The sequence below is a fragment of the Pomacea canaliculata genome, linkage group LG13 (assembly GCF_003073045.1).
Source record: "Pomacea canaliculata isolate SZHN2017 linkage group LG13, ASM307304v1, whole genome shotgun sequence".
Lineage (NCBI taxonomy): Eukaryota > Metazoa > Mollusca > Gastropoda > Architaenioglossa > Ampullariidae > Pomacea > Pomacea canaliculata.
In genome coordinates this window covers 5,835,600-5,862,198 of record NC_037602.1, presented here as the reverse complement: position 1 = coordinate 5,862,198, position 26,599 = coordinate 5,835,600, and the positions used below count along the sequence as shown (strand labels likewise).

General features: G+C 39.3%; 1 protein-coding gene across 1 annotated transcript in view; it reads left to right on the top strand.

Moving 5' to 3' along the window:
- The first annotated feature begins 4,341 nt into the window (after positions 1-4,341).
- The window catches only part of LOC112554372 (transducin-like enhancer protein 1), a 49,578-nt gene continuing 27,320 nt past the window's right edge, over positions 4,342-26,599 (top strand). Inside the window, exons 1-8 of the mRNA XM_025222127.1 lie at positions 4,342-4,824; positions 5,368-5,465; positions 15,759-15,822; positions 21,289-21,333; positions 24,341-24,403; positions 24,730-24,804; positions 25,767-26,001; positions 26,447-26,457. Coding sequence (XP_025077912.1) covers positions 4,804-4,824; positions 5,368-5,465; positions 15,759-15,822; positions 21,289-21,333; positions 24,341-24,403; positions 24,730-24,804; positions 25,767-26,001; positions 26,447-26,457 — 612 coding nt within the window. The 5' untranslated portion in view covers positions 4,342-4,803. The remainder of the gene's footprint in view (positions 4,825-5,367; positions 5,466-15,758; positions 15,823-21,288; positions 21,334-24,340; positions 24,404-24,729; positions 24,805-25,766; positions 26,002-26,446; positions 26,458-26,599) is intronic.

The window sequence follows — 26,599 nt, the reverse complement described above, 5'->3', positions numbered from 1 at the left end:
TCCGTCGCTGCCTTTCTGTGTGTGAATCTTTTGAATTATTCATAGTATCAGACAGTGTAGGTAATTAACTTCTGAGGAACTGGAGGATCCCGACACAAAAGTGATGTTTCGTCGTCCACTGGAGCGTCGCGTCCCATCAGCTGCTTCAGCTCTGCAATTCTCAGGGCGTATTTTCCTTTTCTTTCCTTTCCTTTCTATTAAATCAAACTAATCCTCTTAATTTCCGGGCCCATATTTTAGATTCACTCAAGAGGCGGGGTCGCTCCGTTGACGAGCATGTGTCATGCGCACGTGGCCTACTTAGCGTATGCTCAAGCGTTGGCCAATCGCAGCTCGGCTTTCCTGCTTTGGCTTCCGAAAATTTTAGTGTCGGTCTTAGTGCGATGGATTTACGGGCCTCGCCATTTTCTTGGGGAACTGCGGGTTATGTCTCCAACATACTTCCCCATTCTCGTCACCTCTTCCAACGGACGGGAACCCTTACCCTACCTAGTGCAATAACGACCGCGAGGAAGAGGTGTATTCCCTTTCTAAAGTACCGGAGTAGTGTTGTTGAAACCGTCGCATCGTGAAACACTTTCTTCCCCATTTGAAAAATCGGTGGTCCTTTATTTTTCAATCCCGAAGATGTTTTGTTTATTCTGTGTAGTACATTAGTGCTGTTACAATTTTTATTCTGCTAATATTTTATCCACCTCATTCCTACTCCCCCCCCGCCTTCGTGTGTCTGGAAGGAAAGGGTGGGGTTAATGCCCATTTTTCATCACATGAACAATGGTTTTATGGAAATATGGAAGCCAAGGTAAAAAAAATAACTACAAATATCTAGGAATTCATTTCTCAACTAGGATGAGTTTTGATACGATATAGAGGAAAATGAATGCGTGAAAGAAAGGGAATGATACGAATTGTAACAGCACTAAATAAAATTTTCAACTGAACTCAAAGGCTTTTAGAAACTTTAACTCCCAGGTAAAGCCAATGCTGACATAAAGTGCTGAAATTGGGGGCTTATACAAAAGAAACCCTGTAGAAAAGAATTCACACTTTTGCTATGAAGCGTTTCATATGTACACCTTTGTAAGTGGGTTACAGGCAAATATATTAACAGAGGACGGTTTTGGTATTGTCTGGATTCAGAAAGGAATAGGCGGATGACAAAGCATTTCTATTGGAATTTAAAGGTTGTCTTACCTGATGTTTTTACCAAACAAGACAGTCAGAAACGAAGGACCGTGAAACATATCAATGGTGCTGTTCGTTTAATTATAATATGGAGTCAAATAAATATTTTTTAGTTTTAACATTTACATGGAATAGAAGTACAATGGCTAAACTGAAGACAAGAATCTTGGCAATAATAAGGGAAATACAAACGGGAAAAGATCAGGAGTCGGTGTGATGTAACAGAATGAGACTTACCTAACGAAAGTGCTAGTTGACTGAGTTTCCTTTCTCTATTCTTAGTAAACATTCGTTTATCAGGCCTCATCTTTGCTTTTCTTTGTTAATTTGTTTCGTTTTCACTTTCCGCATTTTCAAAGAACAGCTGAGTTAATTTATATAGACTTATAAAGATGTGTGGGCGCAGGTGCACACACACACCTCTGATACTTTTTATTGTTAATGTTATTTAATTTGTCATTATGACATATGGACAATCTAGCACGATATTAACACACCAAAGCAGAATACAAAAACCAATATATAAGATTGAACATTTTCATTCCATTTGATCCAGGAATCCTGTGAATATCAGGCACCACCCAAGAAATGCTATCGGTAGGTACCCCCACTGTGCCAGTTTCAGCGATTAGACACAGTCTCTGTCGAAACTTCAAATAAAAAAAAAAATTGAGAGATATTGTCTGTGTGTTTAGAGTTAATCTAAAAATTATATGTACAGGAGGAGATTATTTTGATCGAGTACTGGTTTACTCCAAGCCACCAACTCATGGCAAAGCAGCCAACCCTGTATAATATGCCACATGCAGAGAAAGAACAGCATGGCAAGATGAGATTTGAACTCAGGACAGCCAATCCTCACTCAACTGGTGACAGACTCGCTCACCGCCTAAGGTACTGACATCTGATGTAAGCATGACGTAAACTGAAAGCAGATTGTTTGCAAGCATTACTGGGGTTACGTCATGGACCAGTAACATGTGATATGTAATCACACAATTACGTGGTGTGGGGTCACGGGGAAGTTTGTAGTGAGGGTGCGCGTGTCACTGAGCATTTTTCTGCTGTCTGCCCCGGCGAGCGCACATAAACCGTGCTGTCGCTTGTCTTCACTGACAACGCTCCGTCACGCATGACGGGCCGCCAACCACAGGCCGAGACAGGAGACAGAGTGACCGCGTTCGTCATTGTCACGATCCACGCCTTGTACAGGGGGGGGAGGAGAGAGAGGGGAACTAGTGCTTGTGGATGGAGGGGGACGCTAGGTTCACGAGGGAAGGAGAGGGAGGTTACCGAGGATATCAAATGTGTGGCCTGCCACTCTCCCGCGACGAACACTGGTCACCGAGGGGACAGGTAGTACTCGGTGAACAGGTGTTGACGCTAAATCTTAGGCACAGGGGTGGGTGGGTAGGAGAAGGAGGCAGTGAGGGTCTTGACTGTGTAAACTCGAAGCCTGTAACTGAGATAAAAAGCGCTCCGTGACTGCCTGCAGCAAATACTGGGCAGGTAATCAGCGACTTTGTGTCATTGCCCTCTTCCCTCTCCCCCGCCCACACCTCCGGAACCACACACACACTCGCGCCAGTTTGTAACCTACTTCTTTTTTTAGGCAGCTGACATTTGCAAAGATAGTATAAATTTCCGATTGCTTTTCGACGAATGTATTGCCAAGAAAGAATAAAAAATCGTTATGTGCTGCTAATAGCCCATGGAACGTTTACAATTACAGAAAACACATGGTTATTACCAGTAGGACCAAAGACTCTTAATTTGTAGAAATTACTCTCGCTTCCCGATGTTTCACGAACTTTTAAGACAAAAAATGAAAGAAAAAGCAAAGAATCCATTTAACAGCATGTGTTTCTCTTGCTCTGACACGCCCTGCAGGGCCTATTCAGCTTAAGTTTCGTATGGTTTTGTTTTGTTCTGAGTCTTGAGAATCTGGCAAATCTTATTCAGTTCTCCTGTTTGCCAGAGAAATCTCTTGGTGCTAGGTTGAACAATCCATGAAAACGCAAACAACCTGAAAACGCTTTAGCATCTGCGGGACAGATCATGGACCAGAAAGGTTTTATCAAGAAAACATTTAGTCTCTCCATCCCTTGCTTAAAAAAAAAAAGCTGGACATATATTAAAACTTTTTAACCATTAACTTCCTGCTGCTTTGATTTTTCCGCGGGAATGGAATCGAGATACATTCCTTTCTTCGAAAAGTGCTGTATAGACGCTAAAATAGCATCCACTGTTAAATTATCTATAACTTTCATCATTTTGTGTTTGATACCGGAAGGTCACCAGTAGCCGTACAGTGATGTATAAAGTCTGCTAAGGTAGAAATTTCATATAGAATTATTCATAGTAGTGTCCATCCCCAGAACAAAGCTGTTCACGAAAATTGAAATTTCAGTCATCAAACAGAAAATGAGCTCTGCTTTTGTTTTTACGTGTGGGAGGAAAAAAACCAAGAAACAAATAATGGAAAGAAAGGAAGAAAAAGACGGAAGAGAGAGAACAAATAATTTAGGAAAGGGAGATAGACTCTCAGTAACAATAAGAAAAAAAGCTCGTTAAGAAAAACTTGAAGAACAAGAAAGGACAAAACCGTTCACTGCTTTCCTAAATGCAGACAGAAGAAAAGGCATAATTATCTCATAACAGAATAAGTACAAAACTTCATAAAAACAGGGTTTTTCGATTCTTTATAAACTGACTTTCCATGAGAATTCCATGTGCTCCAGGAAAGCGTGGGCTTTTCCTCTGTAATACTGACAACGAAATGTTGCCATTTTGACATGGAAAATCTCAGGTCAGTGGCTTCATATTTGACTGTAGTCGTGAAAACTGAAGCTACTAACGAACTTCGTTTACGTTTCAAATTCCACTTTTACGGTTTTTGAAAAATCGCATTTTTTTGCAACAAAGTAAATACACTCAAGAACTCGCCAGCGAAAGAAACCCACGTGGCTTAGAGTGACAGGAAATTTATTCACACATTATGCCAAATTATTCACACTAGGCGGGGACTAAGCGGCGAAATTCTCTTACGCTTGCGGCGATTGGCTCAACTCTGAACATAGCAAATGAGGTCACGTGCGGAGTGCTTCAATGAATTGGTGGTGATACAGCCAATGAAAGAGCGTCTAAGATGACGAGGCTGTTTGCCCTTTCCCATTGTTACCGTCAGCTAATACGGCGGGTGTATTGTGTGCAAGTGTGTGGTTCCATGCAAGCTGTTCACACGGATTTTTTCCCCCCCTCCAGATCCTCCTGTGCTTTTATCAGGTTTATATCGCTGTTTTCTTGTGAAAGTCAAGGTCTGGATTCGATTTCGCTCCTTCCGTTTATGTGGCCTAGATTAGCAAGCATCGTTGTGAGAGTGTTGAGTTGAAGGAAATTGCCTCGGTTTTGAGCGAGCCTCTCTTTCTCGCGCACACACCAACTTGACCCCGCCAGCTTTTCATGATGGCCGCTGGTGCAAGCCGCTTTGTGATGGTGGTCGCTTTCGTCGGCTCGTAAGGATGTTCTAGCTGTTTCGTTTTCGTCGATTTGGATGTACTTCGCTAGGTGTGAAAGTGAGGATTTACCACTGCCTTCGATTTTACCACGTCGTTTATCATGTATCCAAACAGACACCCGGTAAGTTGTGTTATCTCGATTGACAACTGCCACCATTCGTAAACCCGCCATGCAGATGTACAACCTTTCTTTGTTTATATTCTTTTATAGCTTATGTCTAACGGGTCAGAATAACGAGCGTGGATGTGAAATTTATTCTTGTGCATGAGAGAATCGGGATGATCGAGAAGATATAGATTTAGCAGCATTTCGCGGGAATAGAGTGTTCCTTCCTTTGTTTGCCATGCGCTGCCTTTCCCCGATTGTGGCGTGCCTCACCGGCGAAGTTCGGCAGTGATCGCACGCTTGCAGTCAGTCGCCTTGCCAACAAAAGAAAAGGCATGTGATAACGATAGCATTCAAGTGCACGGTGTATCTGGAACTGTGGGGTAGACAGAGCTGGAGATGTTTATAGGTTGCCTAGAGTGTTGATTGGAGAGTGGAAGCCATGTCTTTGCAATGCTCCATAAACGCCGCGAGAACAGCCAGGCGAACAAAGGGAGGTAATGGGCATGTAATAATAACCATGTCTTCCTCCCCCTTCCCCCTTCTGTCCCCTCACAGGGCCCACCTCAGCCTGGACAGCCATTCAAGTTCACGGTTGCCGAGTCGTGTGATAGGATCAAGGAAGAATTCAGTTTTCTTCAGGCCCAGTACCACAGGTGAGAAAAGAGCTTTGTTGTCATCACTCAGCAACAAAAATGTATGTGGCGTTCAGGCCACCTCAAACACTTGAACATTCTCTGACAAACCACCTACCCACTCCACCCCCACCCACTTTCTCGTTATCCTTCCTACACATCTGTTCATGAGAGAATACAAGAATAGCTCCAGTGAAACTTTTTAACAAACAATGCCTACCTTGATGTCAGCAGGTAAGACTCAGCAGGTTCACATCACCATCCCAAGCACCTTTAAAAATGCCCACTCAGATAGATGGTTGAAGAAGGCTGGGGGGTAGGGAGAGATTATATCCAGTGCAGCAAACATGCAATAACTCTCATTTATGTATTTGTCTGTTTTCTTCCTCATCAACAGCTTCCTCCTGTCATTTGGTGTGTCATTGAAAATACAAGGTCATGCTGGTCTTATGATGTCTGTTTATAAAAAGCTTGTAATTAAGTTTTTGGAATAGTATGTCTTCCTCTTAAGCAGGGCAAACAAATCTTTTTATCCCATATCTTTACATAGCAAGATACATAGATTCCATTCTTATTAACCGCCTTGGATTTCAATACTAAGGCATTACATTCCTCAATCAGCTTGCAGCAATATACCTAGTTGGAACATTTATAGCCGTTGTTCCAGGATATTTAACTATGCGTCCTAAAACAATTTATCATCTGTTGTCGTGCTTTACTTGATTGCGTTGTGTGACAGTTGTGATTGTCTTTATGACAGGTAGATGTACTCATGGATAAACAGTAGCCTACTCAACACATGCATAGTTTAGTTTCATGATGCAAGGTGACCCACAAGGGCTTCATGCACATACAATGAACACATTATCATGTTTTTATGTTCCTCTTGAGAAGAGAGATTTGTACAGAAGGCTGTTACTTGATATATGTGATACAGCTGGTTTAAGAATAGAGTGAAAGAAAGTATAGTGTAACAGTGTTACATCAGTTTTTTTTTTAAAACATCAGTTCCCCTTTATACAGATTGCATGTTTTAACATTGCTTGAGCCTGCAGGAAAAAGTAAAAAACTGTGAATGCTTGCAACTTCAGTGTTTACCAGTGAGATAACATAAAGGTGATTATAAATGAAATTGAAGTTAGGATTTTTTAATTACAATCTATGCTGCACAGAAGAATAGATAGTGATCAGTTTCAGTGTAAAAATAACCCCAGTCGTTTCTCTTTACTGGTAATTTTTTATTTTAGAATAAATTTTTTATTCCTCCCCATTGCTTTCACCAGGCTTAACATGTAAAGGTTTTCAAATGACTAGCCACCACTTTTCGAGGGGAGACCACTGGGGCAGCTGGCTGTTGAAAACATGAAAATCCTTGAAGCTCATACGAAGCTCTATGCTTCATGGTGCTACATGCATGAGCCACTTTAGGAGCCACCTGTTTAAATCTAGATCACACTTGATATTTTATCAAGAGGACCCTAATGTGAAGTTAGTGTGGGCTTCACCAGTGAAAGCAGAGAGGCCCCCTCTCCAAATATCCAAACAATAGGCTGTTTACTTTTCCTGCTGCTTACCACTAGAATGTTAACATGAGTATTAGTCATCTCTGTGTGCCTTTTGGCTGAAGGAACAGTATTGCTACTACTGTACATAAAAAGGTTCAGAATGTTATGAAGAAGTTGCAGTGGTATGTGCTAGGAATAAGCAAAATCTTACATAAGTTGTCCTAAATGTGATTCATCAGACAACCATTTAGTGATTCAATCATCCACCACAGGCCATGGTGAACACTGATGATTATTTGCTTGATGTAAATGGCAAGCTCACAAAAGGGATTAGAAACAGGTTTGAGCAAACCTGGACCTATCTTGACCTCAACCCATGGACTGCATTATTTTAATGACATGTTTATGAAGCCATAACCTTTTACTTTACCTTTTACCTTACACATAGTTTCTGCAATACCTCTCTTATACTTTCACACACACACACAAGGTAATGGAGAGCTTGAAGAAAAGGAGTTTCAGCTTCCATATGCATGGCTGCAGAAAGGGTTTAAAACCTTATGAACAATAATAAGACATGGGTCAGATAAAACTATATTTGGGTACATTTTGTAAAATAGCTGTAACCTTGTGTGAGGAGAGGCTTGGTGTGGGACATCCCTTAAGTGTGAAGTGCAGACTGTTGCTGTCATTATTTAAACCATCAGGAGATGGAGACTTGCGCTTGTGTAAGTTGCATATTGGTGTACAGCCGTAGGTAAGACGCGATGAAGGATAGTTAATGCTAAGGACGTGCGGGAGTTGTGTCCCATTTTGTTTATTATGAAGTAAAATGCAGCGCAAGTAAGGTATAACCCACGGTGGGGAGGAGAGGTTCCGTGAGTGACAAGGGATTTTATTGTGGCGTGTGTGTGTGAGCTTCAGTGAGTGACAAGGAATTTATCTTTTTGAAGGCGCTGCTAGTGAGGGCGTCGCGTTACTAGAAACACAGCGAAGGGAGACCACGCCGTGGGAAATACCGTAACAAGCTTCTGCGGCGAAGAGTAGCAGTTCGGTCGCGGAGCTTTGTGCGTAGCTGCGTGTGTGTATGCGTGCGTGTGTGTGGAGAGAGAGAGACTCATTGTGTGCAGTGGCATTGGAGTGGAAATAGGAAAGGGAGTACGATAGCAGGCAGGGGAGTGCATCAGCGGCGACAAGCAGTGATCTCCACCATCTGTAAATCAACCGACAGCCGATAACGTGTGCTGATTAGTCACGACGCAAGAGGACTGGGAGGTGTGTGGAAAGGGTCGGTGGTGGCAGGGGGGACGTGTGTCGCCAGGAAGAGGAAAAAGCTAGTAGGGGGGAACGGTAGAAAACACACACACATTGAATGAGCCACATGGCGGGGGGTTCATGCGGGGGTGGGGTGGGGTGGGGAAGGCGGCAGAAGTGAGAGGAGTGGGAGGCACATTCTCACCCGACCGCTCAGGCTAGCAAGGTCAACAGCTCTTGAAACCGCATCGCGCGGGGAAAGCCACAAAGCTGTGTGCTGCGGTGCGTGGCGCATATACACCCAGCGTTCGATTGGTACGAGCTGCGTGTTAACTTACCACGGCTGTGACTTGCGCCTCAAGCTTACACCAGAAGAAAGCTAAAGGTGCTAAGTGCAATTGACTTTATGAGTATGGCTTGTGTATAAGTAAGAGGGGTTGGGGGTTAGGGTTGGAGAGGGAGGTTGGGAGAATTCCATGTATCAAATCCCAAAGGACATTAAAACAAAAAATGGCACAGAAGGGTTTCAGTTTACCACCAAAATGGCCTGATATTTAAGTTTGATACTTCTTTTTATGAGTTTTTTATGGTCCTGGTGTCTATTAATGTTATTGTAAAACTGAGCTTTGCTGGTTCAAAAACATTAATAGAAAATCTACAAGAAATGTGGCAAAACCTGGTCACAGTTGCAGCAGCATTGTATCTCCCTTAGCTCTAAGAGTATCTTTTTTATATGAAATGACATTTTACTATTATTGCTGTTTTTGCATGAGATTTCTGGAATGGCAGGAGTCATTTGATGTGCTTGGAAAAGACTTTCAAGAAAACACATGCTAATCACACATACAACTGTTTGGCCCTAATTAGTCTTGCTTTGAGATAAGAGCTTACCACCATAGTTGCCACTTCAGCCTGTTTTGCTGATGACTTCAGACCACTTTATGCACCTTGAGTTTTTAAAATATACTAGACTAGGAATAGTTTTCCTGCTGGCATTTCAAAACCAGGTCCTAGAACTGAGGATGCTTCAGAATGCCTCCCATGGAGCCAGTAAGAATTCCTGTAGCCTTGCCAGCAAGATTTTGTGGTTTGCGAGTTTGATGACCATGTGTGTGAAGAGATTTGTTCTGCAGCAAGAAGAGCAGGTGCTTGCCAGTTTGATGACAGTCTGAAGATATTCTGTGGCAAGGAGAGCAGGTGCTTCACCTCCAAGAAATGTGTTTTTATTTTCCAGCTTCATCTCCTCAGTACCTTGTAAGATCCATTGCCATTAAAAAAAAGAATGAAAAGTTTTGTTTAACATAGACATGGTAAGCAACATGTGAATGTGAAGCATCTTGGAGTGTGCTTTCAGTTTCCTGAGCACCAGACACAAATGTGTAACTCAGCAAAAGGCAATGATGTTCATGTTACTTTGAACATTGTATAATGAAAAGTATGTGGTAGAGGAAAAGCAGGGATTAGAGCTGCATCTTTTATACCATGCATCTGAATTTTTTTGAGTTCTTATGTCTTTGAGGACTCTTCTTAGTTATAAACATTTAAAACGTTCATCTTCGAAAGAAAGTGAAATGTGGCACATGTGTTTATGTGTGCAAACACACTTGCATATGCAGCTCCACAGAGTTTGTCTGGTTTTAACCAGGGTTTGCAATGGAATACTGTGGAACTGTGCAATATTTCCTCTGGAATAAAAAATGCATGGCTCACTGTGCATACAAGAGAAGGAGGAGGGGGAAGAGACGTCAAACTTACAATGACAGGGAGTAACACTGTCAACAGCTTAACAGTTTTTAGTGTGACCTCCCTTGGAAGACTGTGGTAGAAAGCAGAGTTGACAATGTTTGCCTCATGCATTTTACTTCACATTTTTATGATCAATAAACTTGTCACCAAATAAATTGTTTTTTAAATTGCAGACTAGGATGGGTACTACTGCTAATGTTGGTATATTATAATAAAATTATATAGATCATATTGTGTGATAATGTAGGTCTTATTTTCTATCATAAAAATTCATTGCTGAAAACTTATTTGGCTCTTTATAGATTTTGTGACAATACTAGTCCACCACAAATCCACTAAGTATTGGTGCGCTTGTACTGAAAAAAAATATTTTATGTCAAAAGATATTAGCCCTCATTTTTTGAAGTAGTAAGGAGTCTGTTTTGGAAGCTAGGATAAACAAATTGGGAGGATGAAAAGAAAATTGTGCAATGAGGAAGTTGTTATGGTCCACATATTTTCAGTTTCAGAGCCTTACATGTTGTCTTGCAGCATTGCCTTCTCACATAAATCAAAACCTTTCTTATGTCCTTTGAAAAGAATGAAGTTGCTATTTAAAATGTCCAAGATCAGATAGTAAATAGCTGTAATGAGGCCCTCTTGCTTGACACATCTGTGATGCAGATCAGTTGTAGGCCCCAGCATCATGAAGTGTGGGATAAGCTTGTAGAGCAAGAACAGCAAACAAGGTTTTATATCAAATTTTATCGTAGATGGACTGAAAATCCTCTGCTTTTGCAATATAACTTTTATAAATTCATTTCTGCAGATCAGAGAAGAGCAGGAAGGTAGCTTCACACAGAAGTGCCTGTCTGTGATGAGATTTAGTGCTGATAGAGTCAACACTTACAATTACAAACAATACTTCTTAAGTGTGTTAGTGTGTATGATGCCATTGCAAGAAGGATACCAAAATTAAGCACAGTCTTGTAACCAAGCCTTTTAGATGTCATTTGAATCTTAAATCCATTTTTTAACTTTGCATTCATGAGGAAAATCCATGATCTCACCATCATGTCATTGGAACTTGTTAAGTGATTAATAGAGAAGAAAATTCCGAAGGACAAGGCTAGCAATTTTTGGTAACCAGGATGTGAAGTAGAAAATTGCTCCCCTAACAAATGGTTATTAAAGCATTTTTGTTAGTGGGGTACACTCCTAAGAATCCAATCCATTAACCCTTGTCATCACACCTTTATCATTTTTAGGGAAGTGGGGAAAAATCCCCTTAATGTACGAATTAGTGTCTTCTGTCTGGTTGAAACCAGTATAAGATTTTCGCTTCTTTGCAACTATTTCATAAGGATTTCCTTATCAGATGATGTAAAGATAATGTTTAAAAATATCATCTCCTTCCTCCAGTTAGAGGTATGGAATCAGAAATGCTAAAGGTTGAAAAGATGTCATTGAAAAACTCACAAACATTTGTAAAAAATTGAAGAACTTCTTATCCAAGTCAATAAAACTGTGTTCATGTGCTTAATTAATGCAGAAGTAATCAATGCTTCTTGTGCTAAGCTAGATGTTCGGGCACATGACACAATGTAAATAAAGGGGGGTGGGTCAATGACACTACAGACATACATCTCTGGACTACCTGTTTGCAGAGAGGAACACACAGTCTCTTGCGAAGTTGTAGTCTGTCAGCAATAGACTTGCAATGACTATATTACCTAGTAAAATTTTATTTATTTATTTTTTTTTGGCAAAATTCGACTTCACCTTTGCAGGACTTGGAGCCAATAAACTAAAAATACAAAAAGCTGTAAAGTTTGAGCTTTTATACCTCTGTCAACACACGCTCACATCATCTGCTCTTTTTCTTGATGTTAATAGTTAAGCCGGAAGTGAGTTTGTGCTTTGGCCTCGTTCTAGAACAACACAAAAAATTTGTCTGCAAGCAGTCCAGCAGAGATGTATGTCTGTGATGCCACAAAGGGACCAATGTGGCATTTTGCCAACAGCGTGTGAAAAGGTTTGCACTGAACATCAGCAAATGGTGCTGTCCATCGAACCTCAATATCAGGCAAAACTGAGGCAGTTTTCAGAGGTATATTTTTTCCACTTAGCACTGCACAAGGGACACAGAGGAGATAAATGTAGCTTTGAGCTGATACAGACAAGCACCAGAAGTGTTTCATAGAATTATGTTCTATGAACACAATTAAAAATTTGTCTGAAGAAGCCAGAAAGGATAATAAAGTGGATTGAAAGAGAAAAAAAAAACAGCAGATGAGAAGTGGAGTGGGAGGCGGCACTTTCAGGGTACTTGAGGTGAGGTAAGGGCAAGGGGAAATGCCAATGGCATCAGCGGAGCAGTGTGCAGCTGCAAAGTTAGCTTCAATAGTCATAAGAAATCAGAGCGCCTGTGATTCTTAAACATAAAATTACTATTTCAGCCAATGTGGTGCTTTTTAAAATATGTTGTACCTAATGAAAATGGCATGTCTGGTTCTTATCGTTTTATTTACTCACAATTCCCACCTTGCTCTGAGAAGGCTGTACAAACGTTTTCCTTGTTTGGGGGCTGTGAGGAGGAAGAAAGAATGTCAAACCACGTCAGCCATAAGGAAAAGGAGTCTTTAAACATCATTTTTGTGAAAAAACCCCGAAAGGGGAACCCTTTGCCCTCTGCAAAGTTCGATCAAGGCCTCAGCGCGTTTTGTATGTGTGTGGGTGGGGTTGGGGGAAAGATTACTCATTCAGCCGTGATCATTGGGGGCCTTTTGTTTGTGTTATTAAAGGTGTTATTACACTTAAGGCTGGCTCGAGGGTCTAGCAGGTCTAAGAGGCAGCTGAGCCACGGGCTGAGCTTTGGGTGGCAGACGCTAGTGTCAGCGGTGCGGTGGAAGGAATAGGTGGAGGAACGGAGGCTTATACACACTCCTACACCCTCCCAACCTTACCCTCCAAGGACATTAGAAATGCATGACTGACTGACGGTGACCTGTGAGGTCGCGCGTTTTGTTAATCCACCGCCTGGTTGGATTGCAGCCCCTGTTTGAGCTCCACAAAGTCCCCCTCTCCGCCCCCTGCTTTCTCGCTCTTTATTTCATTCCCTGGTTTCCCGCACTATTGTGTAGTCCCCAGAGTCTGGACCAAGTGACACCTTCAACAGACAAGACCAGGTCCCATTACCCCTTACCAGCGGCACATAGTGTTGTACACAGGAGTGTTGGTGGCGCCCTCATGGCTCCCCCAGACAAGATTTTCACACAGCATAGCTAGTAGTAGGGCGACTTTGAAAAAAACTTTGTTTAATGATACTAGAGCTAAAATTCTGTAACTTTTGACCCTTACTGGCCCCAGTTGCTGTAATATATGCTTCCCACCTTTCTAGTTCTCCCCTTACTGTACCTTTCTTTTGAGGGTCTGTTGTATACATTACATTCCACCTCACCCTCTTATTAAAAAGATTGTGGTTATTACTGTGTGAAGACTAGTTATTATTGATAACATGTGCCAGCAAGGTTAACATGAAAATTACTCTGTTTGGAAATGCTGCTAGAAATAAGTAAAGGAGGTGCTTCCATTTTGCGTATGCATCAAGGTTCATTTGCTTTCAGCAACTGTGATTTCCAAAATGTGTAGACTGTGACTGATGGGGTCATGTCAGGGATTTTATAAATATTGGGCTTTAGAATCGAGGTGATATAAATGAGACATATTAGCTGACTCACTCCCATGGTGTAAAGACTTGCTCAGAAGTTTTTTCATAACTTACTACTAGGGCCTCATGAGTAGAGGCAGCAGAAACACAGGGAAAGAGCGCAGATTTACATGGATCTGTTTGTTCGCAAAATAGAGTTGCCTGTTATCATTGTTGTCTGTTAAGGCTTTCTAAAATGAAAAAATACCAGTTTATTAAATTAGGCATGTTCAAATTTTATTCACAGTTGTTGGTGAAGTGAGCTTGGGAGAATACATTGATGTCAAAGAGTTACATGGGTTTTTCTTTATGGGTTTGTATATGTGGCTTTTGGGGTAATGGTCACATTTGATGGTCATACATGATCTTTATAATGTTTGGCACAAAGTGTCGTTACATGTAACATATGCATAGCTGGTGTGCATATTTTTGTCTTCAGTGTTTGTGTGTTTTAATTCACAGAATGTGTTTAACAACATAGCATCCAGAGATTAGGGTTGCATTAGGTGTTTAATGAACACAACCCAATTTCAGGAGCCATCAGTCTAGAGGTCATCTGAAATGTGGGATTAGCTTTTCTGAGTGGATTATTGGGTTTTGAAAACAGATTCTGAACAGTAACAAAAAACCTCTTTTAAAAAGCAATGTTGACATCACAACATGTTTTAAAGACAACAATGTTTTGCTGATGACACTTATTGGTAACTTACCTGTTCACTTCATTATATTTCTGCCTTGTTCCCCTGTGATATTATCTTGATTGATATGCTAGTTGTGAAAGGCTTAGTTTTTTACAGCACAGTTTTGTAAGAGGAGTTGGTGATGCCCATGTAAAAGTACAAAAATCCATGAGGGCAAAAGAAAAGTGTGTACATCCCTTTTCCTCTGGATGATTCATGCATTGAGAGAAGAAGGGGGAAAAAACCCCAAACCTTTGTAATTTTTTTCCTTTTCACTCAAAATATGACCACCTTTAATGATGAAAATGGCAAAGATCAAAGCTGAAGCCTTCAGATTCTTCAGTTCAGAATTTTTTGCCCTGAGTTACTCCACATAAAAGGAAAAAATAAAGTGCAGTTGCGAAGACTTTCTTTTGTTTGTTTTTGTTTAAGGAAACAAGGGAACAATAAACTAACAAATATTTACAAAGACTCTTGAAGCTGAGTCATTTCCAGAATTTGCGAACAACATCTTTGTCTTCCTTGAGGAAAACAAGAAGTGTATTGAAAGGTCACCAATGTTCGATGTAAAGACCCATCCTTGTTTCTGTTTTTTTCCTAGAAAAAATGTTTTGATACCGAGTTCATTATATGCAGGATGTTTCCTGTCTTAATCAGTGTCTTCTGCTTAACCAATTTGTACTTAAAGAAATAAAAAGCTGCGAAGGGAAATCCCAGCCTTAATGCAGCTGCAGTAGAAGGGTAGTTTCACAAATAGGGTTTATAGATGATGGATTTCTTTAATATACTCCACCTTTTTACAGCAGGTCGTAGATGTCTTGAGAAGTCTGTCTAGTATCACTTAAAAGATTTTTTAAATTTATAATGCAGAGCATAGAGAATGATCAGTCAAATGAAAAATTAGAGATATAAAGAAACAGTAGCCAATGACTCATGAAAGAATAAGCAGTTTTAATATTTGTAGCAATGTTTATTATGGTGCAACATTTTCTTTTTATATTGTTTCAGTTCAGATATAGTTTTAGATATTCCTAAGTTTGTTTGGGGTTAGAGTGACCTTAAAGTCTATTCAATTTTCCCAAGGAAAGGATTATGACAAAAATATTACTGTAAAAATATTTCCACCCTCATGCATGAAAGACTTCAAGAATCTAAATCCATTAAATCATAGGAGTCTGTTGATAGGGTGAGCTTCTTTGTAGAATAGATGTTTTATTGATAAGATGAAATGTACACAAGTGCCAGCACGTAGAATCACATTTTCTTTTTTTTTCCAAATTTAGCACAAATTATTTTTAAAATTTTACTTGCAAAAAAATAATTTTTAGACAAGACAAGATGAAATTTCTTTTATCAAAATTCTTAAATTACTTGCAAGTTGGTAAATAAAAGATGTGATACATGGTACCTTATGTTAATTATCATTCTGTGTGTATTTCAGCTTGAAGATGGAATGTGAGAAACTGGCACAAGAGAAAACAGAGATGCAGAGGCATTATGTCATGGTAAGCTTGCTGTCTTTTCTACAACTCTTTCCCTTTTCCTGTCATTTTTTGTTCTGCTTTGGCTTTACTGGGGCTTCTGTTTATGCTGTAGCTGTACATTAGGTGGGAAACTGTAAAAAAATTGTCCCATCATTTATATACCTGGGCACCATCTTCAATAGGACACTTCGCTGGGATCCCAACACTCAAGCTGTCACGAAGAAGGCTCAACAGTCTTTTCCTTCTCCAGAAGCTGAAGTCTTTATCTGTCAACAGATTTTTCCAGCTATTTTATAGATTCCATATAAAGAGCGTGCTGTCCTCGTTTATCCCTTTTTACAACAGTTTATCAGTGAAGGACAAGAGAAGCTTACATTGTGTTGTCTCCACCTGCTCCAAATGTGATTGGGACATCCCAGAGTGCTCTTCAGAGTATATAACAGGCAGACACTTCTGAAAGTGTCTGAAATTCTTACTGATGACAGTAAGACCTGTCAGTGTCAGGAAAATATTTTTAACTTCCATCTGGGCTGCTGATTCTGCATGCAGGACCAAAAGATTGAGGCTGTTCTTTGATGTTTCGGCCATGCGACTTCTGAATATTTACTGTGTGCAAATAAATGTAGCTCCTATGTAAGCCTAAAGCATAAATGTCTGAGTCTGTTTGGTGCAGCAAATATGAATACGTGGCATTGTTGTTGTGCTTCCGCTGAGAGCTGGCTCTAATTGCCTTTGTGATTACATTTACTCACTACTCTTCTCACTGATCTTTTGTTACTAAAAAGTCATATGATTGCATTAAGAGCTGAAGAAATGATAAGTTAACAGCTGTCATTTCAATAAGGATGCACCTCACATTCCGAAACTTAAGTAAGAAGACAGATTCAGCTTATGTGCAAAATCTTTCCTTTTCTGTGTTGGTGGTTCCATCTTCCAACTGTTTTATGCTGTTGGTACAATTTATATGTATCCATTTTCAAGAAACATTCTGAGTGAAGAGCTAGGTATGGGAAAAGGAAAGCTAAAAAACACAATAGAGGCATTAATTCAACTAGTGTGTGTGTTGTGAACATTTTAGTTTTAGGCCAGTCAAGCATTACAGAACTGAATGCTGAGTTTGTTGTTTTAGATGAAGACTAGTTTGCATACATAAATGCATGCAGGAAAACTACAAATAGCGCTCTCAAAACACACTATTGTGAACAACCTTCATCATTCATCAGGATTGTTCTGGAACATAGGATCTGTCTTTTTTTCCTTTGCTATCTGGACTGCATCCCATTTCAGAACTCAGAATTTTTTATTTGATGAGATCTACAAATGTTTACTATTTGAGATTTTCAACTTCTCCTGTATGCTCATCCAAATGTACCAAAAAATGACAGTTGCTGCTTAAAATATCTGATCTGATGTCAGGGTAGAAGCATAAACAAGCATAATTGTCTTTCTTAATACTTCATTGTTATGACAGCAGTAAAGGGGAGCAGTAAACATTGATTGATTGCTTTGTGTTTACATAGTGTGTCATATACGCTTGTTTTATTTTTTCTTTAAATAAAATTGCCGTTTATTGGGAAATATTTGCTCACAGTCTTGCTCTATAAATATAAGGTAAGCTAAATACTGTCATGTGGTAAACAGCTGCAGTTTTCTGCGGACACAAGTGCTCCATATTACAATTAATGTTTTGTAGATTGATAAATGATTCTACACAGTCTTGTTACTTTCATTTAAAACTGATTTTAGCCCTCTTGTGTTTTAACCACTTTATAAAGGCAAAGTATATTAAAAAAACAACAACTGCAGAACAATTTTTGGTAATGTTGACAATGTTGTCTTATGGTAGAATAGTAGGCCAGGTCACAAAGTGGTTTATTATTTGTAATGAGCCAAGGAAGCAAGATGGTAATTTTGTGTGTAGCTGTTAGAGATGCACTTGTAAATCTGAATCTAAGCAAAACATGTAGCAGTTCTATTGAAGGATAGATATATCCCTCAGTATTTATCAGTGGACCTAGAAAATCTTAGTTTTTCCCCATAAACTATTTGCCTGTGGTTACCTAGATTTGAAAAAGCTTACCTTATTCTTACAATTTTTATGTTAATATGGTATCTCAAGCATATTTTATGTCTTAAAACAGTCATGTGGTTGAAGACCAGAAATATTGATTTGCACTGTGAAATTTACCTATATGAAAGAAACATAATTCTGATGAGCATATGGTCAATCAGAGTAGTCAATCATGCAGACTAGATGCAGTAATGATTGAAGATAAAAATGCAAGTAGGAAAAAACCCCCAACTGTTATCTTATCTCAACTTACATTAATAGACAAATACTTTTCTATGAATAAAATGCTTGTGCAGGATGGGGGAGGAGCCATTGGAGTCAAAGATTTTCAGAGGCTTAGCTGTAGAGCTGTTCTTCAAGGTCTTAACGGCCCCAGCCCTCACCACTTCCCTCACAGGTCCAGGAATTGATTTGGGGGATGGAAGGTTTACAGAAAGGGGTGGGAGGCTGGGAGGTGTCATGGAGGTCGCTTAGCCTGACAGATAGGATTAGGTGCTGGAAAAGAGGGTGAGCTGGAACAGCAGCAGCAGCAGGGAAAAACTGTGGCAGACATGACTGGAAAGATGAACCCTAGAGGTGCCCTCAGTAGGATAAATTGTGTTTTCTTTCCAACATGATGCAGTGACAAACTGCACTGCAGCACTTTGTCCTCTGAATTCTGACAAAAGTTGTGTCCTATTGATCCACAGCAGGACACAAACCCTGTCTACTGTTCTGCATCAAATCCTTGTTATCACCGTGATCTTGAATTTTTTCTTTTTATTTTACCTGGGAGTGTGGAGTGGGGGTGGGGAGAATGCTAATGATTATTGGTTCAGTTTTATTAATCTTTAGTTGTAGCAGCCATTTCAGATGCATTTTGTTAAAAAGACCTGTGTTAGACAAATAATTGTGGGCTCAATTTGTGCTAAGGACGTTTGAGTATGTATTGCTTTAAACAATAATGGCTTAGGAAATTAGGGACAAACTTGTGTTTTGTGAACAGACATATGGAGTATAAAGTGCCATTCTGGCAAATCTGGGAGTGAATAGATTTACTACTTTTCATTTAATTCCCTCTTTTCATGTTGTTTAAAAAAAGTGTTGCTTACACTGTAATATTCTCCCAGAGTTTTTTTGTAAGACTTTTTTTTACTGTGGATCATTGGATCATGAAACTTGAAATTGAAAAACGTGCCTGCCAAACAGTTACAGGGGGAAAAAAAAGGAATAGTACAAGCAGCAAAGACCGCAGTTTAAAAAAATATAGTTTTTTACCATCATATATCATCTTATAGAATTACACTATCAGTCTTTCTCATCTCGAGGGAGATGCAGAGAGCAATAACCTGGTTGTACATCACATTGTGAAAAGCATTTCAGGTGGAAACCATTAGCCAGTGCTATGGGTTTCAAATGCATTTCAGAAATTTCTCCAAGTCATGTGATCCGTTTTAATCAGACTAGACCTGGGGCTGTAGACTATATTGAAAGTCAGCTTCCTGCATGGTTCCAGTTTGTGTTTATTGTCAGATGCTTGCTTTTAAGTCTGGAGATAATTACCAGTAGTATTGATCGCTGGCAGCCATTTTGGTGTCATTATAACAGAGAAGGTATCTTTTTGTAGTGGCAGCAAATATCTTCTAGATTATATCCTTCATTTAAGCACTGAAAGCCTCTTTTGCATGTGTGTAGGAGGGAGGGAGGAAGGGGGTATGTGTGTGGGTGGGTGTGGTGATGGCTGAGGCTAAAAGGGAGTTTATATTTGTACTTTTGTAACCTGGGATTTTAAAACAAGTTGTTATAAAACTGGCTTTCATTTTTTAAAGGAATTTTTTTTTGGTATTTTGTCTTAAAGAAAGATATTTCCTTTTGAGTTTTCAGTTTCGTATGTTACTTGATCATTTTATTAGCATTTTGTCTTTTTGATGCTATTATCACTGATATATTTATATTTTTCCGCTCTCAAAGACAATTTTACACAAATTCAGATCACATTCTTTTTCCATAGATTTTTGATTGTTAATAATAGTATTCTACCATTTGATAGGTTTCTAAATTTTTTTAGTATGTAATGTTTTAGATAACGACTCAGTAGATGACACAGCTTATTTATGGAGGATGGGTTTGCCAGATTCACTCTTTATAATGTTGTATACACAGCTTGATAAAGAGATTTAAAGACGAATAAGACAGGAAACAAAGAACTTTTAGATGCTTATGTAACTTACAACAAAATTTCACCTTGGTTTTGAAATGACACTAGGCTGTCACCTATTTGCAAGTAATCATTCTGTTGACAATTGCAAAGATGTCAGCTGCACCTGTTTCAAGATTTCATTTAATCTAATTCCTTTCATTTACCAGTGGAAGGGTCACCCCCAAGACAAAGTTATAAGTGTGGATGACATAGCGTAGAAAAGGATTTATTCTTGCCAAAGTATTAGAATTTCTGATTAGAATCAATTCAGACCTTCATTCATTGCTGGGGAAACCAGTACAGTATAGTTTCTGCTGTGAAATCAATCAGATGAGCACATAGAAGAAATAAAACTGTGCGAATGCTGCAGTTTAGCTTTCTTGGAAATCAGACATTATCCTGAAGCTAAAGGTTTATAATAACTTACATAAAAAATTGTTCAAAACCAGAGTACAATTGGAACAACTAGGTTAACTACTAGAAAAAAGTCATTGCCTGTTTGAATCGAATCAAACCTTAAAAACTGTTGCATTTTCCACTTAATAGAAATAAAAGCCATACAACTGGTCCCAGTCTTCACAGCAAAAATTTCAAGAAGCAGTCTGGAAATCATGGCCTACCATCTGACTGAAAATCCTTTTTCTTCCTTCTCGTATTTTGTTTGTTTAAGGGTGTGTGTGTGTGTTGGTGGGGGGGTTAGGGTTAGGAAGGTTAGGTGCTGGAAGTCTGGTAAAGCATTGAAGAGTTGTCTTTATTTGCCTTCACTCTTTTTTGTTCCCATCACTTTTTGTGTATGTGTGCATATGCACACATGATTTCACAAAAGAGAGGTCATTTTTCCTTAAAAATCCATAAATGTAAATAGAGCCCAATGATGGAATGGAGCAATTGCATGATGTAGTCTTCAGACACGTGGACAGTATCCAGTTTTTCATATGACTCCCTTGACCCTCCTAACACATGGCCACCAATTTTTTTAAAAAAATAATAACACACACACACACAACCAACTCTTTTCACATGTGAAAAGTATACCCCATATCTGATTAATATTTCCTAGAAATTATTTGAGCCACTTGTGGATAGCTTTGTCCACAAAGTAGTTTTTTTTTTAATCTGTGTATGTGAGCAGGAGGGTTAGTTGTGGCTGTTATAAAAGCAATGTAATATTCATATTCAGTTAGTTGCAGCCAACATTAATCATTTCTCATACTGATTTTTTTCTCCTCTTTTGCAGTATTATGAGATGTCTTATGGGCTGAATGTTGAGATGCACAAACAGGTGAGTTTCGCATCCTTTGTAAACAGTAAAAAAATAAAAATTGTACTCCTGAATATATTTTTGATTTCAGTCCTGTCAAATGGTTTGTTTCAATTTCATACAAAAATTGGAATTGGGCAAAGATTCCATTTTGGTTCAAAGCTATACACTTTTCTTTATCATATATTTAGAATATTGGAATAGGTGTGATGGCTCTTAAAACTTATGTCAGTTCACAGGGTTCTTGAACTTCTCTCCAGCTTTGGCAGGAATATTCCTATCCATTTTAGCTGGATTCATGGGCCATTTGGTTAGTGTGCAGTACTCCAGACCATGTTTATTTTATTCATTCTAAAATGTTTCTGGTATCACCAAGTAGAAAAATACTACTCAGAAGAAACATGGAGAAAGCTTAGTAACTTGAGAGGGTGCCGACATGAAAAGGAGAGATCAGCTCTAGGGGGAAGTGAGGGGGTGGGATTACAGTTTTTGGGAGCTTCACTCAAAGCCTCACATCAGAAAATGAGGTGTTAAGTAAGAGAAAGAACATGAAGAGGACAAGTGTTTACGAGACTGACTCTGCATATAAATTTGCTTGAATCAAATGAAGTGTCAGATCAAAAATTGACAAAACTTTCACAGCTGGAAGAGTTGAAAGCCAACCCTGGCAAAACGAGTACCCAAGTAAGCAAGTACAGTTAATAACATAGGCAAACAGTATGGGTAATACTAGTCATACTGCTGTCATTCATGCCCTTATGTAGGAAGTCAGTCAGTATGTGTAATCCACCTTTTAGACCTTTATTTTATATGATCTAACAACATTATAACATCCTTTTTCTCTTGTTCTTGAAATTTATATTTTTGTCTTGTTATTGCACTTGTTTAAATACAACTGCAGTTCTGGTAACAAGAATTCATGTGCTGCATTTTCTGCAGTTTTCATCTTATGATTTTGGTTAGTACTGTTCATCCTTGAGCAACTGTCAGATGGACTGGGATCTGCTCAGTGTTTCACCAGTAACATATGGATCTTTTAAGAAACGCAAAATGCTGCAATCAGAACTTTTTGATAATGAAATTCAGCCAGTCCCAGAAATCTTCGTATCTTCTATCCAACCCCAATAGGAGTCATATTTTTCTGTCCTCTTGATAATCAGTTGCTTCACAGCAGGTGATATCATCATGTCTTTGGGGTGCCAGAAAAGTGATGCACAGATTGCCCCTAGCATCTTTGAGCAACCTGAACTAGGTGCCTAGAGAGATGCATTAAACTAAGCAGCAAGTCACAGAGCAGTTACGTGCAATACTCTAACGTGTACTTGAGTTTTTATCACAATGATCAAGTGTTTCATCTAAACATTTAAACACCAAGTATGAAGACTCTTTCTGATCCTGATAGGCTGCACTTTCAAAACGTTACCCCAGCCAAAGAGATGTGCTCCTGACTGACCAGAGCTTGTAGTGCATTTCTGAAAAAGTTTAAAATGTTATTCCTTTCAGCATTATGATTGGAAATATATAAGGCACAAGCAATATTTCTTCAGTTTCTGTCATTTAGGGACCAGATGTATGATGATGTTTATAAAGAGTGAACAATCTTAGATGTGCTAGAGTGGAATCTTCATTGTCTGTCTGCCTTTGTTTAATGTTCATATGATGTTTGCAGAGGATATGTTTATGAGAGTGGGTGGGAGAGATAGAAAATCCCTGTGAGCATTAAGAAGTGAGGAAAGATTGGTCCTCTTTAGTGCCTTGGTTGGGATATTTGCAGAATGTGCTGTCCTACAGTTGACTGCCCTGTATTGGACAACCTTTGGAGGGTGATGGTGTCACGGATAGTCAATATTGTCTTAAATAGCACCATGCCCCCAAGAGAGGCAGCAGGAACGACCCATCCAGACCCAGGAAATAGCAAGGTGCTGGTGGGAGGGTGGGTGGTACAAGAGGGTAGAAGGCAGGTGGGGGAGTGGGACAGGATTGGGGGGAAGACCGGCAAAACAAAGAAAAAAGCCTTCAAACGACCACATAGCAAAAGCATGACTGTGGGACAGTGTTTCAACGCGGTTTGTGTTTGCGCAGCCAGCCAAACGCGTTTGCATGTAAACAGAACAACACTAGTGGTGTAGTCACCCCATGTGCACACAGGAGCGCGCAGGCGGCGTCTGGCTTCAAGCCCTTTCAAAATACAGTCCACATTTCCGCATACAGTTTGCCCAGGCCAGTGTTTGCCAACACAATATTTGCAATTAAACGTAAATACAGTTGAGTCTGCGCTTGTTAAAAGGGATCTAATGAGGGTCAATAGGAGCGATCTATATCAGGCAGTACGGTCTGACAGTGCAGACGCCAAATGCAGGATTATGTAGAGTAATGGATGGGAATAATACTTCAACAGCGCATATTTGCAGGGCTTTTGTGGACTGTCTGTGCCTGTCCTCTTCCAATATTGACCAGAGAGCTCAAATGATTGTGAGATATGTTATGAGACGAATGGAGGGAAACATGCATTTCCAGTACAGGATTGAGGAATGTGAACTTCTGCATTCCCCCCACCTCCACCCACTTTGTGATGTTAAGAGAAAACTTTGAGTGTTTTTTTCTGGTGTGGGAGGGGGGGCAGTGGTCAGGATGTTTTAACAGGCCTTATGCAAGCATGGAGGCTTTGTGCGCTTAAAAGGCCTTCAGTGTATTACCGCCTTGATTCGATCATAGTGTTTTGGTATAGCTGAGTGGTCATTCACAAGGTTCCAGATCACATGAACATTGTCATTAATATGTAATGAAAAGTGTTATAAGGTATTCACATTTTTGTCCCCCTCTTCCCCCGTTAAACTAGTTTGATTTTTCTTTGTCTAATCTATCACCATGGGTCTTTATATCAGCGTTCGTGCCTGTAGCCTAGAATTTCATAAGTTATATTTCTTTTTCTGTCCGAAAATATGTCTAGACTGCATGTCTATAAAAGCTTGTTTATAAACTGCCTTTTTTTTTTTAAAACCTAGTAGGACCTTTTTGTTTGTTGCAGACGGAAATTGCAAAACGACTGAATGCAATTTGTGCACAAGTCATACCATTCCTGTCACAAGAGGTGAGAAAATTATACTTTAAGCATACCAGGGTTAATGTAACGCTGACCTCTTACAAAAAGACTCCTTTTCCTGCTAGTAGGCTAAACTTGGTGATGATAATAAGGTATCTAATTAACAATATAAAAATGTGGCTGTACAAATTAATGTCTTTTTATTTACATAAAGCAGCCATATTCAGTCTACTGCTAGAAAGAATTTTGTAAAGCGTAAAGCAACCTAGATTCATAGTGACAATGTTTATTGCAGATTATTTTGAAATGCACTTATTCTTAATTTATAGACAATTATTTATGTTCAAGTTTTGAACACCTGCTTTGTCTCTTAGCACCAGCAACAAGTTGCAGCAGCAGTTGAACGAGCAAAGCAAGTGACAATGCAGGAGCTTAATGCAATTATTGGGGTGAGTTTTGTCCTTGGCTTGCTTGAAAAGATGAACGCAAATTTGCACTCACCCACATCAGTACACGTTTACATGTCTTTCAGTAAAATGCTGTGCATGCACACACATGCACAAATGTTTTTGTAGACCAGACCAGAGTTTGTCAGCATTAGGAATGATATTATCAATTATTTCTCGATTCTAAAATCATAAATACTTACTGTGTTAAAACATCATTGCTGATCCATGGTCTCTGGCTGATCTGTGTGATGTGTGTGTGTGGTTGCATGTGTGTGTGCATGTGCGCACATGGTGGCATGCCTGCATGCAATTTAGTGATTACTTATGCATCCAGGGAGCACATATTATTGTGGACAAAACAAAGTGGAGTTGGTGTGAACTGTAAGCACATTTCATGTTGGATTTTTTTTTTCATGACACTGAATCTAATGAAGAACCTGGCAGTTTCTGGAGTTACAAAAACACACACACAAAAAAACAGGCATTGAAAGGAAGAATGATTACTGAAGGCGGTTTTTGTAAACAGTATGGCATAAGCCAGTTAAAAAAACCTTTTCAGTGTACAGGGTGGCCACAAAGTCTCATTACCCATAAAAAAAGCTAGTACACTTAAATAAGAGACATTCGTGTAATATTGATTTGTACTGGTGGAAAAGAGCAGTATAAACATCAATGCAGATGGTTGGTTAACAATACAATTATAAATATTCTCCTAATAATTGCTGCATCAAATAATTTCTATCAACTAATTTGAGTAGCACAGTGTTGATCAGCTAGTCTTAATATTTCTCTGAGCTTTTTAGGCTAATGTCCAGCTGTTTAATACTGGTCACAAGAGTTTGACACCAACTTTATATGACATGATATCAGTCAATAAACTGTGAAGGTAATAGGACTTAGATGCCACCCTGTACATGCAAAATTTATTTGTTATTACGATAAAAATTCGTTTTCTTGGTAAGGTTGCTTTCAGTAATGTCGGAGATCCCCACTCAGCAGGCATAATGACTTTTCAGCAACAGATGCAAGCCCAGCACTTGCCTCACCATCCCCATGGACCCCCCATTCCCCTGACACCCCATCCTGCTGGTCTGCAGCCACCCATCTCAGTTGCTGGTGGATCTGGTTTCCTGTCAGCATTTCCAGCCGGTTTCCCAGGAATCCCACCTCATCTGACAGCACTAAAAGAAGAAAAAGGTTGGTTGATGAGTGTGGAGTGATAGGTAGGCTAAATCTTGAAAGTCAAATGACACTTCAAGTATTTGACCTCTTCTGAAGATAGGCTGTGTGTCCAATGACAGGTTATCAATTTGCTTTCCTAAGAAGAGTAGAATAACTAGCTGAAATTAGCCTTTGATAGCATTCCCTTGTCTCAGATAGGGGAAGGCTGTTATACCTGTCATCCTAAGGCCTTAAGGTCATAAGGATAACTTCACCTTTATTTATTCTCAACAACTTGCTTATATCTGGTAACATCCTTTTTTGATTTTGCAATTATATTTTAACATTATAAAATAAATTTGCACATTTACATATCTTGGCTTACCATGTCGTGACAATATATTAAAAGCTACTTAATTTCCTTGCTATTGCATACTGCATTTATAGTTCTAATGTGAACTGGTATTCATTTCTATTTCAGAAGAAAAACATGTAAGTATTTTTCATACATTTTATTAGATCACTTGTGAATGTTAGTAAAATTCCACCTACTTAATTAAATGGTGGTGACCTGCTTCTGAATGCTTAATCAGGTATATGCTTTATTTAAGACTGTGTGGTTTTGGTACCATTT